At 39.9% G+C, this 18,238-nt stretch overlaps 1 protein-coding gene across 1 annotated transcript in view; it reads right to left on the bottom strand.

Annotated features, from left to right (window-relative positions):
* dock7 (dedicator of cytokinesis 7) overlaps positions 1 to 18,238 on the bottom strand; it is a 134,540-nt gene that overhangs the window by 65,678 nt on the left and 50,624 nt on the right. Inside the window, 6 exon segments of the mRNA XM_055642095.1 lie at positions 216 to 447; positions 2,086 to 2,172; positions 4,305 to 4,406; positions 6,409 to 6,547; positions 10,191 to 10,261; positions 11,697 to 11,814. Of these exon segments, the coding sequence (XP_055498070.1) occupies positions 216 to 447; positions 2,086 to 2,172; positions 4,305 to 4,406; positions 6,409 to 6,547; positions 10,191 to 10,261; positions 11,697 to 11,814 (749 nt within the window).

The raw sequence follows: 18,238 nt of genomic DNA, 5'->3' as shown, positions 1-18,238 counted from the left end.
CTATTCTATGCATTTGCGAGTTTTGTGCATTGTTGACAAATATTAATGGTTAAATAACATACATTTGTCTTCCAAGACAGTTGAAATAATGTGGCCTCCTGACCGATTTGACATTTAATGCAGAGTTTTCTGTAAATTCACTTTGCATTAGTAAACAGAGAGTAAACTCACAATTAACCCACTAAAAGAATCCAAACAAACATAAATGGGCATACCAATCTGTCCAGCAATTACTGGGGGCCTCACAACCAACAAGGCAAGCTTGTCAAGTAGCTGATGGAGGAATCGAACCACCAATTCCAGTTGAGCTGAACTCAACGACGCTATACTGCTCTTCAACTCATTCTCCAAGTCAATCTCCAGAATTCTTAGATCTCCGATCCGCACAGGAAAAGAATGCTCCTCCAGGGCATGGACTAGCGCAAAGAACTTGTCAAGGGAGGAATCCTGTAACAGACATGAAATTCATAGATTTTTTTTAATGTTAGTCCTTTAAAATAAAATATCTCTAATATCTTAGCTATTGTAGAAAAAAAAGAAACTCCAGATACTGGTTTACCAAGGAAAGCCACAAAATGTTGAAGTAATTCAGCAGGTCAGGTAGCATCTCTGGAGGACATAGATAGGCGACATTTCAGGTCTGGTCCCTTCATTAGATTGATTGAAGGGATGGGGTGATAAAAAGCAAGAAGAGTGAACAGGCAGGAGGACAGGTCGCAGGTGAACATGTTTTTGAAGCCTGCCACTTGACAAAACAACAGAAGGAAACATATGGATCAGTCGTGGCTATCCAAAATTTAAAAAAAAATAAAAAATGCAGATGATGATCTGAAGAACGTTTTTTTTAGCTGTTATTCTTTGCTCAATCCTGTGTGTTCAGTGAGTGATACAAATCTAATACAATTTTTCCGATTAAGATCCGACTACCCTCTGTGTGAAGAATTTTACGCTAACCATTGCCAACAAAAGAAAGCCAAACCATATTTCTGTTAAAACAATAGTGCCAATTCCGGGTGACATTTCGGGTTGAGACCCTTCTTCAGACTGAGAGTCAGGGGAAAGAGGAACGGGGAGAGGGCACTACCCTTTCCCAGATCTTGTTCACAATAATCTTTACACGGATATATATTGCTCATCCTTCATTCCCATGGAGTCAGTATCCTAGTGGTCAAACTAAACAGCGATGACAGAGAGGTGTAGGACTGTACATGGTGTAGGTTCCAGAAATGGGGTTAACTAGGGAGGTACAGAACACTGACCTGGGTAATAACATACACTGAAAGGAGGTACAAAAACTTGGTGGATCAATGTTACCTGACCCTCTGATCTGATGGGCTAACAAATGCACTAATACTTGCTGACATGTATTTGTATCTTTGTGTTTTTTGAGAAATACCCCACGGGCAAATCTCTGTCAAAAGGTAACAAAATGTGCCTCACTTCTTATCCAGGCACCCATGTACAGAAAATAATACAGGTGCACAACCTTTTATCCGAAAGCCTTGGGACCAGACACTTGTCGGATTTCGGACATTTTCGGATTTCAGAATGGAAGATTTTTAGCGTAGATTAGGTAGGTAGCGCGGGCGGCTTGAAAATGGAGCACTGCCTCCTGAATCTTGCATAAATGTTAGTCAGTTAGTTTGGAGGGATTTTATGTGGTGGTGGTGGAGTAGGGGTGAAGGGGGAAACTTTCTTTGTGACTCCCAACCTCGCGGAGCTGGGGGCTTTTGGTAAGAACTCGACCCCTAGCCATAAACCCCGGACGTCCCAGCTCCAGGGCAAGTTGCCGGGTCGGAGCTCTGGAATCTGCTGTCAAAAGTTTGACCGCTCCCCGCCTCTCCAAAGTAAATTAAAAATGTGCCCTCACTTCTTATTTTCCATGTACAGAAAATAATATTATCTTTTTTTTTCCCACTACCTCTGACCATATCACCTTTAATGAGACCGCTCTGGTCCAAAATAAATTGTATGAGACGACACATAAATCATTTAGGCATATCTCAATCCTTGGGGCACAATGCAGAACATGGAAAGAATCTCACTTTCCAATTAAGTGTAAATCAAATCCAGCTTTGTTCTCACCTGGGTGTGAATGGAAGATACAGCAACCACCTCCACATTGAATACACCCTTATGATTATCCACCCATTTCATTCCAGGCAATGGTACCTAAAAAAGTTGCAAACTCGTACATATTAGTACATGTTGCATGAATCCGAATGGTTCATTTGTCAAGTACAATATTCATGTTTCACAAAGTTTAAACTTCAATTAAAAAGTTAACACACAGATGGAATTTATTTTCAACCAGTGGCTATGATAAGGCCAATGGCTATCTGTACTCAGTGGCACAGCATGCAAGTTTGATACTCAACATAGGATCCAGTGGAGGGGCACTGGTATACTGGAGAGACGGGCTGGACGATGTACGCCAAGGATGACTGGTGCAAGAACTGCATTGGTCACCAAACCCACAAAAACACTGAACTTACTGCAAATGGATCATTTATTTTGTTTTATTTTATGAAGTTAATGCAAATGGATCATTTATTTTATTTTATTTTAATATTTACATGCAAGGTATTTTCAATTAAATGTGATTAATTTAAATTCTTGTACTTTATTAGCTTATAGGTATCCTTTAGTTTAGAACAATTTGATATTTAAAAGCTGTTGCTTTTGACAATGGTAAGTAGCCAAATGTTCTCGGGGCATTCTAGGGCAAGGCCTCAATATCTCAGGCCCAAGACCTGTTCAGTTTAGGTTGCCCATTCTATTTTACATGATACCTCTCAGATATGAGCTATCCTCTGTATCCAGATAAGTTAGTGTTGGTGGATTGGCACAAGAGTGATGAGTACGGACAGTGGTAAAGCACCAGAATGTTTCTGGCTAATGATCCTAAAGGGGAAACCAGTTACAGGAATGTAGGAACTCCAAACCCACTGGGGAATGGCACAGGTGAACAAACACAAACCAAGTTAACGTCAGGTAAGTTGAAATGAAAGGACTACACCTATCAAATCTCAAATACTAGTGACACCAAATATAGTAGGAGGTAGACAAAAACTGCTGGAGAAACTCAGCGGGTGAGGCAGCATTTTTGGAGAGAAGGAATAGGTGACGTTTCGGGTCGAGACCCTTCTTCAGACCAAATAAAGTAGCTACACATATTAAATCCAAAAATAAATTGCACTTAAAAATAGCCATTATTCTATTAGCTCCTGTTCAGTGCATCCCGCCTCCGACAATATAATTATAAACACACAAGCACTTATGATTGTTTTCTGCTTCATTTATTTGAGGCACAATGGATCATTTATTAGAATTATCATTTAACCTAAAGAGCATTTTCGTTTGTATTTTCCTGAAAGCAGATATAAACCTGAATTTAACCTGAAGGCAAGTATTAACATTAGAAAAGTAAAATGACAGCAGTTTCATGTCAAACTGTTGACATTTTTCAATGTAAGACCACTAGGTTTGAGTTTCTTATATAAATGTGGAATTCCAAACTTGCTGACTACTCCACTGAGATTTTTCCAAAAGTGCTCTAACATCAGGGTCCACATGAGATCCAGCAACACCCAACATTATGCTGGGGAATCAACCCAATGAACATCGAGCCCATCCATTTCAATATGTCGGAGAATATCTTTTCATACACACATTTTGAATTGAGTTGTATCTTTCAATTAATTTATTTTTGATTTTTTATAAATGTATACCTTGTTGATTTGTATTTTAGTTTCTAAATGCTTCTGAAATATCATAGACTGTTTGACAACTGGCAAAGTCTATAGGCTGGGTTTAGCAGACTGTCAACTATTTCCATGAATAAGGCTTCTTCTAACCCACCTACGTGTGTGATGACACTGCATCACAGAAGATGTGGCAAGGACCTCACAGCTCCTGATCAAAACCATTTTCAAAACACTTCCCATTGTGACTGATGCAGGGTTATCATCAACCCGTGATTTTCTTTAAAACAAACCCACATGCACTCAGAGCCGATCTGATCAAACAAGCAAAATGAATATTTTTTCACTCAGTGACTCTCGTGCACAATTTTGTATCACTTGTTTCGCTGGCACAATCAAAGATTTTTGAAGTTCTGTGTTGTTATTTTCACAGAGCACCACTTTTGCCAGCAGGAGTGAAGTTCAAAGTCGGCTAACCAAGATGAAAGGACAAACAACTCAAGAACTGTCTCCTTGTTTCCCTCTGTCCAACAGCAAATCTGAGCAAATGTGATACAGGGAGAATATAATCTAAATGAAGTATTAATTAAAGTAACTTACTTCTGGAGATAAAACTGAATAAGACTGTGGTGGCTTCTCAAGTGACACAGGAAGGCATAACTGACCAGTTTTCAGGCGACCATTCTGGAGCATTGGAATCCACTGACATGGAGGGAAGAATAAGGAAAGATTACTGCCAACCTGTGTCTGGGTACAATTACTTTTTTTATGAGAGAAAGTGAGATTCTAAGTTATTTGCATGAACTATATTGCCCTGGGGAAACAGCTGGGACATCTGCGGCTCACTACAGTAAAATGACTGTGAACGGAAAATGCACAGACTGAGAGAAATATATTTCTATATCCCATCTGCGGAGCGGTGTGGAGAGAATGAAGGGAATTTCTGTGATAGGGTGCAGACCAATAATGTAGCAGCATCAATTACATTAAAAAACAGCAGAGACAGAATTTTAACTATAAAAAAAACTAATTTAAACAGGATGGTACAGCAACATCTGTCAAAAGAGAAAAAAAGGGCGGATGCCAGAAATTATTGAAATCAAAATTGAGTCTAGATAGTTGCAAAATTACCAAATGAAAAATGTGATGCTGCTCCCAAGCTTACATTGGAATAATACAGGAGGCCATAGACAGAGAGTTCGGAGTAGGGGTGACAGGCAACTGAAAGCTCTAATACTCTTGTGGACTGAACGTAGGTGTCACCCCATCGCCGTTTGGTTTTTACAGTGTGGAGGAGACCGTATTGCAAGCACCAAATGCAATACACTAGGCGTGACAGTGAATTACTGCTTTATCTATAAGAACTATATGGATCACCGGCTGGTGAGATAGAGATAAAAAGATATATGTTGCATTTTCCCGTGGTTGCCTGCATAACCGCAAAGCGAAGTGATTCATGGAGATAGAAGAGCCAAAGAGGGAGTCGTTGAAAGCTTAAGGGGAGGGAATGAAAAGACCAGTTTGGTGCTGAAATGCTGTAGAAGGTGACAGATTTATGTAGGGTAATCCACTGAATGTGGCGGCTGGCAGGGTTGAAGTTGAGGGTGAGGAAATCCTACACTTGTTCTGGGTGGAGGGCAACGTAGTGAGTACAGAACAGGGTAAATAGAGACAAGGTAAAGACTCTGGCAAAGGGAAAGTCACAATGAAAGAAGAGGATGATGCCTTAAAGGAGGTGTAGAGCAGATAGAGTCACAGAGTAATACGGGGAAACAGACCCTTGAGCCCAACTTGCCCACGCCGACGGAGATGTAGAAACTGGGAGAGTTACAGAGGTGTAGAAACTGGAAGAATGGAAGGGAATTCTTAAAGGACGCAGGTTGGAAAAATTCGTAGTTAAGAAATATATTGTCTGTTCATTTATTCCTTTACGGGACGACAAAATGATCATGTCAGGCCAAAGAAAGTAGTTGAAAAACATTTAAATATCAACTCAATGGATTAGTGTTAAAGCTCTAAACATCACAGTCCTAAAATCTATGGCAAACCTCCTGGTTCTTCCCTTTCCACCCCACCCTCAATCGCAACTGAGAGGCTGCCCATGCAATTATAGGAGGTCTCGGTGACCCCACCTGATGGCTGCAATGACACCCGTGCTGAAGTATATGCCCATGCATGGACACTGGGTCCAGATGGGTTAGGCTCAATTGCAACAGCCACACATCATTTCTTGGCAATCGAATAGCCTCACCAAACTCACGCACAATATAACGTGATGGAAGTTTTAAAGGTTCAGGGCATAGAGCAGAGAATGGGCGCGTCCTTTTGTTTAAAGATGCAGCATGGAAACAGGCCCATTGGCCCACCAAGCTCAGGCCGACCATCGATCACCCGGCTTGGCTTTATATTATCCCACTTTCTCATCCCCCCCCCACACATTAGGGCCAATTTACAGAAGCCAATTGCAAACCTACACATCTTTGGACGAAATCCTCACGGTCACAGGGAGAATGTGAGAACTCCACACGGACAGCACCCGAGGTCAGGATTGAACACTGGTCCCTGGTGTTGTGAGGCAGCAGCTCTATCGACCCAAAAGACTGTATTTGCATGGGACATGTTATATTTCCTGTATTCTCACTTTGAACATGTCATGATCACCACCGAGAGACCAAAACAGCAAAGTCTGAAAGTTAGAACATACCGTGTACCCGACTGGAGTTTCTAAGGGCGTGTTCTGCTTCTGCTGACAGCTGACGTGGTAGAAGGTGAAGAGCAAGTGATGGTGATCAGTCAGATAAGCAGGAAGTTTTATTTTAATCTCTTCATGAAAATCAGGGGATCTACAAAATAAAAATACATTTCATGTAAAATACCACTCACTCACATTTAATCCAATGTGAAAGGTTATTAACCTACACAATGGTTCCTTCATGGTGTCAATCCACGCTTTCTCATAAGATACCTATGAAGTTGCCAAGTCTATTTTGGTTTAGTTTATCCAGTCTGTATTATGCAGTCCCCAGTTAGAAGTCAAAAGTTAGCACTACTGTTATGTTGTTCCGTAGAAAGTTTGCATTCATAAAAACAAGATAAGATTTGGCTGTGGAATCATCCACATCTCTGCCAGCTCCAAATCACGAAAAATTACGCATCAAAATAGCTAGTTAGGGAAGCTGTTAAAAGGTTTTCATGATCCTCGACCTTTATCATAAATTAAACACTTCAGGAGTGGAGAGTGAGAATTGCAAAACATAAATGCACCAAATGCTTTAAGTATTTAATTGTATGCGCACCATTTTTGCACACTCTTGAGCATTGGTACCCAATTCACGTTTTACAAAGCAATGCAATGTTGTACGGTAGTATGACATGAACTATCGTTATTCAGTCTAAGGGCCTGTTTTACAAATACTGATGTAACAGAGCCTGCATATAACCAATTTGCTAACTTACTCTCCACAGTGGTACAGCGGTAGAGTTGCAGCCTTAAGGCCTTGTCCCACTTACGTATCCTTGGCACGCAAATTACGCGACCTTGTTGTCGCGATGAGGCACACGGGCATCTGGTGGCCGCGCGGGGCCTGGTCCTACTAAGAAGCGCGGAGGGGTATGGAGTTGTGCGCGGTATCGCGCGGTGCTCTGAAATTTTGTAGCGAACAAAATCTTCGCACACCTCTTGCCTGTCGCGTAACTGACGGCCAAAGTGGGACAGGCCCAAGACCCTGGCGCGACGCAACGTCTCACCTCCAACAGCAACAGGAGCAGGCTCGGCCTGGTGCTCACGGCCGTTGCGGTCCGGATCTGCCCCCACTTCTACTCCCAGAGCGGGGCCAAGAAAATTGAAGATAGACACAAAATGCTGGAGTAACTCAGCGGGACTGGCAGCATCTCTGGAGAGAAGGAATGGATGACGTTTCGGGTCAAGACCCTTCTTTCAGACTGAAGAAGGGTCTCGACCGGAAACATGACCCATTGCTTCTCTCCAGAGATGCTGCCTGTCCCGCTGAGTTACTCCTGCATTTTGTGTCCATCTTCAAATGACGTCACACACTCCAGACGGCTGTGCGGGCGCATGAAGTCGTGCGCGACCTTCGCGGGACCGTCGCGCCCACAAGGTCCCACTTAGCGTGCCAAGGACACGCAAGTGGGACAGGGGCTTTACAGCACCAGAGACCCGGGTTCGATCCAACCACGGGTGCTGTCAGTAAGGAGTTTGTACGTTCTCCTTGGGACCGCATGGGTTTAATCCGGTGCTCTGGTTTTCACCCACACTTCAAAGGTGTGCAGGTTTGTAGGTTCATTGGCTTTGGTAAAATTGTAAGTTATCCCTAGTGTGCAGGACAGTGCCAGTGTACAGCGTGATCACAGGGGGCAAAGGGTGATCGTATAGAGCTGTACAACATCATGAAGGAAATAGATAGGGTGAACGTAAAGTCTTTTACCCAGTGAAGGGGAATCAAGAACCAGAGGACAGAGGTTTAATGTGAGAGCGGAACGATTTAATAGGAACCCGAGGGGCAAAGTTTCACACAAAAGGTGGAGGGTATATTGAATGTGCTGCGTGGAGGTAGTTTAAGCAGCTACATTTAAAACATTTAAAAAGACATTTAAAAGACACCTGGACAGGGATATGTTTAAACAGATATGGGTCAAACGCAAGCAGGTGGGACTAGTGTTGATGGGACATGGACAAGTGGGACGAAGGGCTTATTTCCGTGCTGTATGATTCCTAAGGTTTCCATTAATGGATGCAGAATTGAAGAAACCATGCAAACATTTCTCAGAGTATATTGAGAGCAGGGAAAGACTCTTGGTAAAGCACACTTCCAGAAATGGAACCGCTTTAAAAAAAAAAGAAACAAGCAGTCTATGTATTAGCATTTTGCAAAGGCATATGGTCATGAAAAATTGGAACGAGAAGCTAAACGATTTCATCATCATTTGAACTTTAAAGCATAACATGTCATTGACCACAGTTACATAGATCTCATTCACTTTCTGGTGGGCTGTATGTACTGCTGATGAAATCTACCGAGGGTCACTTCACTGGTCAGCAATTTCACAGCCAGGCTAACTCAATAACTGGTGCTTATGTTTTGCCATTAACCATTTCTGAATATTTCAAACTGACGGTAAAATAATTTCATGACTTTAATGTTTCCACAATTATATTTCACCCTTGATGACTATCATCACAATGTTAGATTCCACTAAATGAAGTAATTTACTGTTTCATAGTACATTTTTACAGATCTTTATCAATGGGTTAACATTATGCATAAACAGGCATCCTAACCACAAAGGATGAAACAACAAAGTCCAATATTGACTTTATCGAATATCCAGCCAATTGCATTTTTCAGCAGAGGTCAGCTATAAGGGGCAGAAACCTCGGCTGATTTTATTCAACCATGGGGCAGGGTGTCATGAAAAAGGAATTCAGCGGATCAGGCACTATCTGCAGATGGAATGAACAGACAACGTTTTGGGTCAGGACCCTTCTTCAGACAGATTCTTCATGACCAGGTGGTCATGACCAGTTCAAATACTTCGACCGTCTCCTGACCAACGTGAAATCATAGTGTAAATATACAAGATTTTATTGTGGTGTCACTTTGGTTCAAGAACAAACGTGTGAATGAAATGAAGCTATTTAATACAACACTTTCAGATTTTGGGAGGTCTTATGTAGCACTGGAAATAATTTCATACACTGAAGCAAACACACGTTTTTAACCATCTTAGATAACATGAAAATATGGTCAACCACAGAGGAAACACCCACAGTTTACACCACAAAATTCAACTTTGTTTGACTCAGAGATGACAATGAAGAAATTAGGAAGAGATCCATTTTGAACAACAATCTACTTTACCTAGCACTACAAAGAAACACAACAAAAATATATATCTTCATGTAAAGTAAAAATAAATGTTGGATAAAAACCCAGCAAGTCAGAAAGTATGTGAAGAGTAAAACAGAGTTGCCATTTCATGGTGACGACTTTTATCAGATCAAGGTAAAAGCATAACCCAAAACATTGCTTAAGACAGAGTGAAGCAGAAAACAAAGAGAATGCCTGTGATAACTGGAGACCTAGAAAGATGAAATACTACAAGTGGAGGTGATGCTGGCTTTGATAGAGTATTGAAGGCTGGTTAATAGTCATGGGAAAAAAAATCATAAAGACCCTTCTGGTTCACCAATATCCTTCAGTGGGGGAAATCTGTCCTTGTTCCCTGTGCCCTATTTGTGAAAACAGTCTCGCTAATGTTGACTCTTCACTGTCTCTTCATTTCATGGGCAGATAGAATGGACAGTAACTGATGGTCTTACGAGCGGTGTCCACGTTTTGGGAATAGCTTTTTTTTAAAACAAAAACAATCTCTCTAAATCGCTCACTTCTTTATCAAGTATAAACCAAAAGAATATAAATAATCTGATTGTTACTAAGACAAAAATATTTCAGGACTTTCACTTACCTGTTGTGATATATAACTGCAGTATATGACTCTCTTGTAAATTCTGCACAACTTGACTTTCCAAAAATGGCCTAAAATGGATAAAGGTCATATTCATGAAGATGTATTCATTAGTTTAGTGCCCTTGCTCAAGCCAATCCATCACTCCATCATTCAAACAAGCCTACAGCCCCTACCCTCCCACCACTGACTCCATTTGTATTTTACGTTATTTTGGGACAGCAACCAACAATATCATGGACTGCTCATACTCCACTCATCCCCCCTTCTCCCCTCTTCCTTCAGGCAGAATATACAAAAGCTTGAAAACATGTACCACCAGATTCAAGAACAGCTTCTCTGCTGTTATTAGATTCTTGAGCGGAATTCCCAAATGCTAAGGGTGTATTTTTTAACCTGCATTTTCTCTGTAACTGTAAAATTATATTCTGCATTATATTTATTTCTTCTTTTACACTGTTGTTGTCCTAATGTATGGCATAATTGTAATTACGTATAATCCCATCTGCCTGGATAGCACACAAAGGTTTTCACTGTATCTCGGTACACATTGACAATAATGAACCAATACCAATACCAACTTTAGAAATGTTGGTCCTTGCTACAATAATCAGACGGGTGCATACTTGGCGATGCTGTTCATGTAGATATAAAAGATGCCACCGAGCTTTTAAAATCACTTAAATTGGGCTGAGATATACCGCAAAAATCTTGTGAAGGAACATCGACAATAATGTTTTGACAATACTGGCCAGGAGGCAAATCCAAGGGGAGGGAATGCCTTGAAATTGAACAGACATTTTTTTAAAACCCATTTATCCCTGGTGTTAACAAAACAGGAAAGCGGTTGGAGGACTTCAGCAGGTCAAGCTGCATCTTTGGAGGGAAATGGACATCAATATTTTGGGTAAAGAGCCTTCTTTTGACTGAAAGAATAGAGAGGAAGTACATGTTATGAAGAAGTTAGCAGGAGAAGGAAGTGGGGGGGGGTGCGGGATCCACTGGAAGCAGTATGTGGGGAAGGATGGAAAAAGGAACAACGTGATGAGAACGGTGGGTAAGGTAGGAGAAGAGTGTGAGAAAGGACTAGGGCAGATAGCAGAAGAGAGAAACGGACAGGGGGGTATAATCTTTGGGGTTATTTAGAATGAATTCTGAGAACTTGCTTTCTCTTGAGATCTCCTTGATACAAGGACCTGCTGATAAGAAAGGGAGTAATAGATGAAGTGTCAGTTGTCTTCCTTCGGTGGAAAGAGGGGAGAGCTAAGTGTGCAATGTTTACATTTCCCACAACCACTTTCCCGGTAACATTCCTCGATGGCACTCAACATCCTAATCTAAATTCATACCATCTCCAGGCTTCCTCTTTAAATTCTCATCTGGTATCACCTAACCTCTATCTGTGAACTTACTTTACTGCCACTTCACTTTTCAGAGTTTAATGATGTAATGGAAGATTAAACTGCACCAATTTTTTTACAATTATAAAATGATAATTTGTTTTACCTGCATTGCATTGTTCTGATCTTCCCCAGCCATAAACTGGACTTTCACAGTAATGTTTCGAGCTGAACCTTGACGATTTGCAAAATTAAGACTCTGTGGATACACATACAGCAAGTTCCTAGGGAATTAAACAAAGTATTTTTTTTTTAAATATTTTATTTTATTAGAAGTTAATGCAATACAAAACAATACAGTGGTACCTAATTTTAGGTGCCAACTATGTCATAACGTAATACATTCTATGTACAACCTCTAGTTTTATGTTTTTGAAAAGGAAGTAAGAAAGATAGGGAAAAAAAGAGGAAAAATAGAGAGTAAAAAATAGAAAAACGTGAAGTGTGTATATAAGAAAAGAAAGAGTAGAAAGTAGAAATAGGAGAGAAAGACCCTTAAAAAAGAAATTTTCAAATCTTTGTCCGGAGATGTAAATCTATCCACGACCTGACCTGAAATCAGTAATCTTTACGGTACTGCTGCATCACATGATTCCAAAAAGTCGATGAAAGGGGACCAACTCCTTAAGAATTGGTCATATTTATCTATTAGTCGGAGTGTCATTTCTTCAAGGTGTACTATGTCCGTCATATTCCTAATCCACATTTTAATAGTTGGTATAGCTGTATTTTCCCAAAATTTAAGTATCAATTTCTTTCCACTTATTAACCCATAATTTCAAAAAACTTTTTGATCTTTATTTAAATTGATATCTTCTACTATTATTCCAAATATAATCCATTCCGTATTAGGTTCTATTCTTGACTTGAAAAGCTTTGTAAATATATCAAATCTATCGCTCCAAAATTTATTCAACTTTGTACATCCTACAAATGAATGTGTTATATTAGCATTTTGAAACAAACATTTATCGCATCTGGGAGAGACGTTTGGGTAGAATTTATTCAACCTCGTTTTTGAATAATATAGTCTATGTAATAGTTTAAATTCAATTAAATTATGTCTTGCATTAATGGAACAATTATGTGTGTTCATCAGATACTTTTCCCATCTATCTTTCGGGATCTTTATCATTAGTTCATGTTCCCAATCTTCTCTTAGTGCCTCTGTTGAGAGTAATTCTCTATTTAATATCTATCTATCTATATATCTATAAAACTCTGGGGCCATCCGACCGACTGCCGACCGGCGCCCTTCCTGCCTTTCGATTCGTGCCCGATACTCGCAGATGTCCAATCGGAATGGCCGATGCTCGCAGATGTCCAATCGGAATGGATCCATTTGCATGTATGGCTGCCGGCTGCATTTCTTCCTTTGATTCATTGCCACGCCCAATCCAGACGCTCAATCTCCGAGATATTTTCCATTTCGGTAGAGATTTCGCTTTTCTTTCTAAGTATCCGCTCCTCATTACATTTCGTCGTGTTGAAGTACACGTTTTTAATCAAATCCTTCTCCCCCCCCCCCCCCTCCCCCCTCCACAGCCAAGTATTTCAAAAATTAACTGGCTTCTCCATTTACATGTCTGCTTCCAACACACTTCGAAACAAAGTTGCAAGACAGGAACACTCTGAACTTTTCACTGCTGCAGCAGGCAGGGGAGGTGCCATTGGATTTTATTTTTAATTCACTGCTCAGGGAGGCAGGGCAGTGCTGGAATCTTACTTTTGAGAATGGCTTCAGTTCCATTGGAGGAGACGGGTGCATGGTGGAATATTGGGTTGGGGGATCACACCATTGGGGGAGCAGACCCAACGGGTCTGCACTTGGTCTAGTATATCTATAAAACTCTGGGCCATCCGACCGACTGCCGACCGGCGCCCTTCCGGCCTTTCGATTCGTGCCCGATACTCGCAGATGTCCAATCGGAATGGCCGATGCTCGCAGATGTCCAATCGGAATGGATTCATTTGCATGTACGGCTGCCGGCTGCATTTCTTCCTTTGATTCATTGCCACGCCCAATCCAGACGCTCAATCTCCGAGATATTTTCCATTTCGGTAGAGATTTCGCTTTTCTTTCTAAGTATCCGCTCCTCATTTCATTTTGTCGTGTTGAAGTACACGTTTTTAATCAAATTCTTCCCCCCCCCCCCCCCCCCCCCCTCCCCCCACCCCCAAGTATTTCAAAAATAAACAGGCTTCTCCATTTACATGTCAGCTTCCAACACACTTCGAAACAAAGTTGCAAGACAAGAACACTGAACTTTTCACTGCTGCAGCAGGCAGGGGAGGTGCCATTGGATTTTTTTTTAAAGAGGCAGGGCAGTGCTGGAATCTTACTTTTGGGAACGGCTTCAGTTCCATTGGAGGAGACGGGTGCATGGTGGAATATTGGATTGGGGGATCATACCATTGGGGGAGCAGACCCAACGGGTCTGCACTTGGTCTAGTATTATTATAAAAGTATGATATTAGTTTTTGTGAATCAGCCTTAATATTCACTGCTTCTTCTAAAGGGTCTAAAAATGTAGTTTAAAATCTACGTGTATATTTCTTCATAAAGTCACATATCTGTATATATTTAAAATATTGATTATCATTCAGTTTAAATTTTGATTTTAATTGTTGAAATGATAACAATTTGCCCAATTCATACATATCTCCTACTTTCCTAATCCCCAGTCTATCCCATTGTTTATATGTTTTGTCGATAAGAGATGGTTTGAATGCAGGGTTGTTCAATAGTGGGGTTAGTACTGATAGATTATTTAATTTCAAGGATAATTTTATTTGTTTCCAAATTCTTATTGTATTGTGAATAATTGGGTTCTTCTTATATATTATACTATTCAATTTTATCGGTGAGAACAAGATCGTTCCTATATCGTACGGGAAACACTCTTCTTTCTCCATTCTTATCCACTCCGACTGGTGAGTGGAACTATCCAACCAGTACATTATGTTCTTAATATGCACTGCCCAGTAGTAATACATAAAGTTAGGTAATGATAAACCCCCAACTTCTTTAGGTTTACACAAATGCTTTCGTTGAATTCTGTGTGCTCTGTAATCCCATATAAAATTAGTGATAGTAGAATCTAGTTTTTTGAAAAAATATTTTGGAATATATATTGGGATCGCTTGAAACAAATATATTAATTGTGGTAAGAAAGTCGTTTTTATAGCGTTAATTCTACCTATCAATGAGAGCGGGAATGTTTTCCAAACTGTAGTCATATCATTCAGTTTATTTAATAGTGGCTTAAAATTGGCGCTAAATAATGATTTGTGTCTTCTCGTAATTTAAATACCCAAATACTTGAATTTTTCTGTTGCAATTTTGAAAGGGAATTTTAATGTCTCGCATCCTGTGGTTTTAAAGACTTAATTTCGTTTTTATTCCAATTTATTCTATATCCTGAAAAAGAGCCGAATTCCTCAATTAGTGTTAATAAGGTGGGTATACTCGTTTGTGTATTAGTAATATATAAAAGAATATCATCAGCATATAATTAAATTTTATTCTCCTTAGTGTTATATCCGTGAATATTCGGATGATTTCTAATCCTTTCAGCCAGCAGTTCTATCATAAGGGCAAATAGCAATGGTGATAAGGCACAACCCTGCCTATTACCCCTTGATAAATACAATTTTGGAGATAACATATTATTAGTAAATATTCTTGCCGTAGGTTTATCGTAAAGTAGTTTAACCCATCTAATAAAATTCTCTCCCGTGTTAAATTTTTGGAGTACGTTATATAAATACTGCCATTCTACCTGATCAAATGCCTTCTCTGCATCCAGCGTAACAACTGAAATATCTTCATTGTCCTCATTGTGAGAATACATTATATTGAAAAGCCTTCTCAAATTATTAAATGATTGTCTTTTGAGTATAAATCCCATTTGATCCGGATTTACTAATTTGTTAATATAATTATTCAGTCTTCTAGCTAGAATCTTTGCTAATATTTTCTGATCGTATTTAGAAGTGATATAGCTCTGTAAGAACCCGGTTCCTCTAAATCTTTATCTTTTTTTGGTATAAGCGTTATTGTTGATTCTGCTAAAGTTTCTGGTAGTTTATTTTCGGTATAAGCCTGCGTATATAAGTTGAGTAATCTTGGTACAATTGAGTCCTGAAATCGTTTATAACATTAATTACTAAAACCATCTGGTCCTGGGGTCTTCCCATTTTTCAGTGAGTTTATTCTTTGTTTTATTTCTTCACTAGTAATCCGTGCTCCTAATTCCTCTTGTTCTAAACTATCCAATTTAGGGAGATTGCAATTATCTAAAAAAAATTGTAATTTTACTATCATCTGTATTTATTTTAGTTGTGTATAAATTATGATAAAATTGAGCAAATCTTTTATTAATATCCTTTGGTAGTGTTAGGAGCTCACCCTTATCAGATTTAATTTTAGTGATAGTATTTTCCTTTTCTTGTTGCTTCAGTTGCCTCGCAAGTAATTTATGTGGCTTATCCTCAAATTCGAAGTGTGCCTGTTTTGTAATTTGGAATAATCTTATTACTCTTGAATTAAACAAAGTTAATGAGATGGAAGGCGTAGTGTAACAACAGAAAACACAGAGGTTTCTGTATCAGTAACTAACCATGATGTTGGTATGAACTTCAAATGAGTAAGGACAGATATTTCAATCCTATTTCAGCTTTTGTTAAATAGCTGTAAGCTATCAGATCCAATTCACTGCATAGGAAAAATAAATTAGAAGTCACAGATTTATCCATTGGAAGATTTAGTCAAGTACAGGGCATGTTACCTAGGCATGGGCTGGAAAGATATTGTCCTTAAGGCTTAAGATCTAAGTACCCCAAAATAAAGTTCTTCAAAATACAGGCTAAAATTCCTAACCAGCAACATCTGCATTTTGTGAAAAACAAGAAAGATTGCAGCAGCTTGAAATGTGAAAATACTGGAAATTACTCAGCAAGTCAGGCAGTATCTGGGGAAAGAGAAACAGTTAATATTTCAGCTGTGGGACGCTTTAAAGAGTTTTGAAGATTCCTGGACTCGAGATGTTAACTTTTTCTCTCTCCACAGATGCTGTCAGATCCGCTGAATGGATGACTTCCACAATTCCTTTGCGCCCTCGAAAGTTGAAAGTGAAGCTGATGCTTTCTCAATAGTTGAGTGACAAGTGGGGAGAACTATTTATTTAAGAAAGAACTGCAGATGCTGGAAAAATCGAAGGTAGCCAAAAATGCTGGAGAAACTCAGCGGGTGAGGCAGCATCTATGGAGCGAAGGAATAGGCGACGTTTCGGGTCGAGACTCTTTTTCAGACTGATGTGGGGGGGCGGCGGGATAAAGAAGGGAAGAGGCAGAAACAGTAGTAAGAACAACTTATTACTTAATTACTTAAAGTGGGGAGAACTAGATGATTAATGCTAGTAAAGCAGTCGTATAATCTTTTCATTCCAGCCTCAAGTATACCTATGAAACATTGATGATCATTTGCAACAGTCCCTAAGAGATGTTAATGAATAAACATCCATGAATAACCATCCAAGAGTCCCAAAATCTATAATGAAACAAACCCCTAATGTTCAATGTTGACAACAGTCTTGTTGTTGATTACATTAATGTCTGTTTGAGTAGAAATCATGAATCCAATGATCTATCAGTCAGTTAGCCCAACATTCATTTTCATCCAAATAAGAACATGAACACACAGTTTAATGATTCCCTTGTGCATCTCATGACTGCAGATTTTCAGTATGCCTTTACCAGCAACTGCTTCCACTCAGTGTGGCTGAGTGATAGCAACCAGCTGGAAGATGGATAGTTCCTTGCCACAGAGGATGCAGCAGATGTTTACTAAGGACAATCTCAAGCAGGTCTGGGCTTAGACTTCAGATGAGAGTGTCTCACCCCCAGTGCAGCAGTCTGGGATAGATAAACATCCAGGCAGTGGAGAGGGTAATATATCGTAAGGCTGAGTTGCCTGCTACCAGTGCAAGTGCTGGAGTAGTGGTAGATGTATGGAGGTGCGACTGCTTAAATGAATGTTAGGTTAGGTACGAAGAGTAACTGCTGGAGATTATTGTTCAGAAAGTGTCAACAGAAAGGTGCAGAGAGTAGTGCATGAACATTTTGGAGGGAATTGCAGAAGCGTTCACTGATTTTCACTGCATGTATGGGATTATTAAGCTTCCTGTCGCAATGCGACCTGGTCCGAGGGTCATAACTCCAAGCATTTACCTTTGTGCCAGTCTCCTCTTATTGTCCATCCCCGCGTAAACAAGCAAGCACACTCTCTCTCAGCATCAATCTCTTCAAAGATTTGCAGGGGAAGTGATGAAAAGCAGTGTCAAAGTTCCAGAGTCCGAGTAGACAGTATTATGCCAAGTGCAGCCATAGCTATCCAATGATATTCAGCAATCATTTCTGGCAGTGAACAGCTCCACTTCAAAAGATGCCGGTAAGACCTCAATCAAGGTTAAGATTAACTGGTCCGTGTAATTTCTCTTATTGAGGACTATTTGCAATACAATCTAATTAGTGCTGACTGAACATTGGACAAATCATTTTAGGCCCTCAAAGCATCAAAGCCTCAAAGCACCATTGTCAGAACATACCTGTTTGGGAATACATTTCATCAGGCTCTGGGGGTTAATC

This window comes from Leucoraja erinacea, chromosome 10 (assembly GCF_028641065.1).
Source record: "Leucoraja erinacea ecotype New England chromosome 10, Leri_hhj_1, whole genome shotgun sequence".
Classification (NCBI taxonomy): Eukaryota; Metazoa; Chordata; class Chondrichthyes; order Rajiformes; family Rajidae; genus Leucoraja; species Leucoraja erinaceus.
Note: the sequence above shows the minus strand (reverse complement) of the source record. Positions and strands in the feature narration are given on the sequence as shown.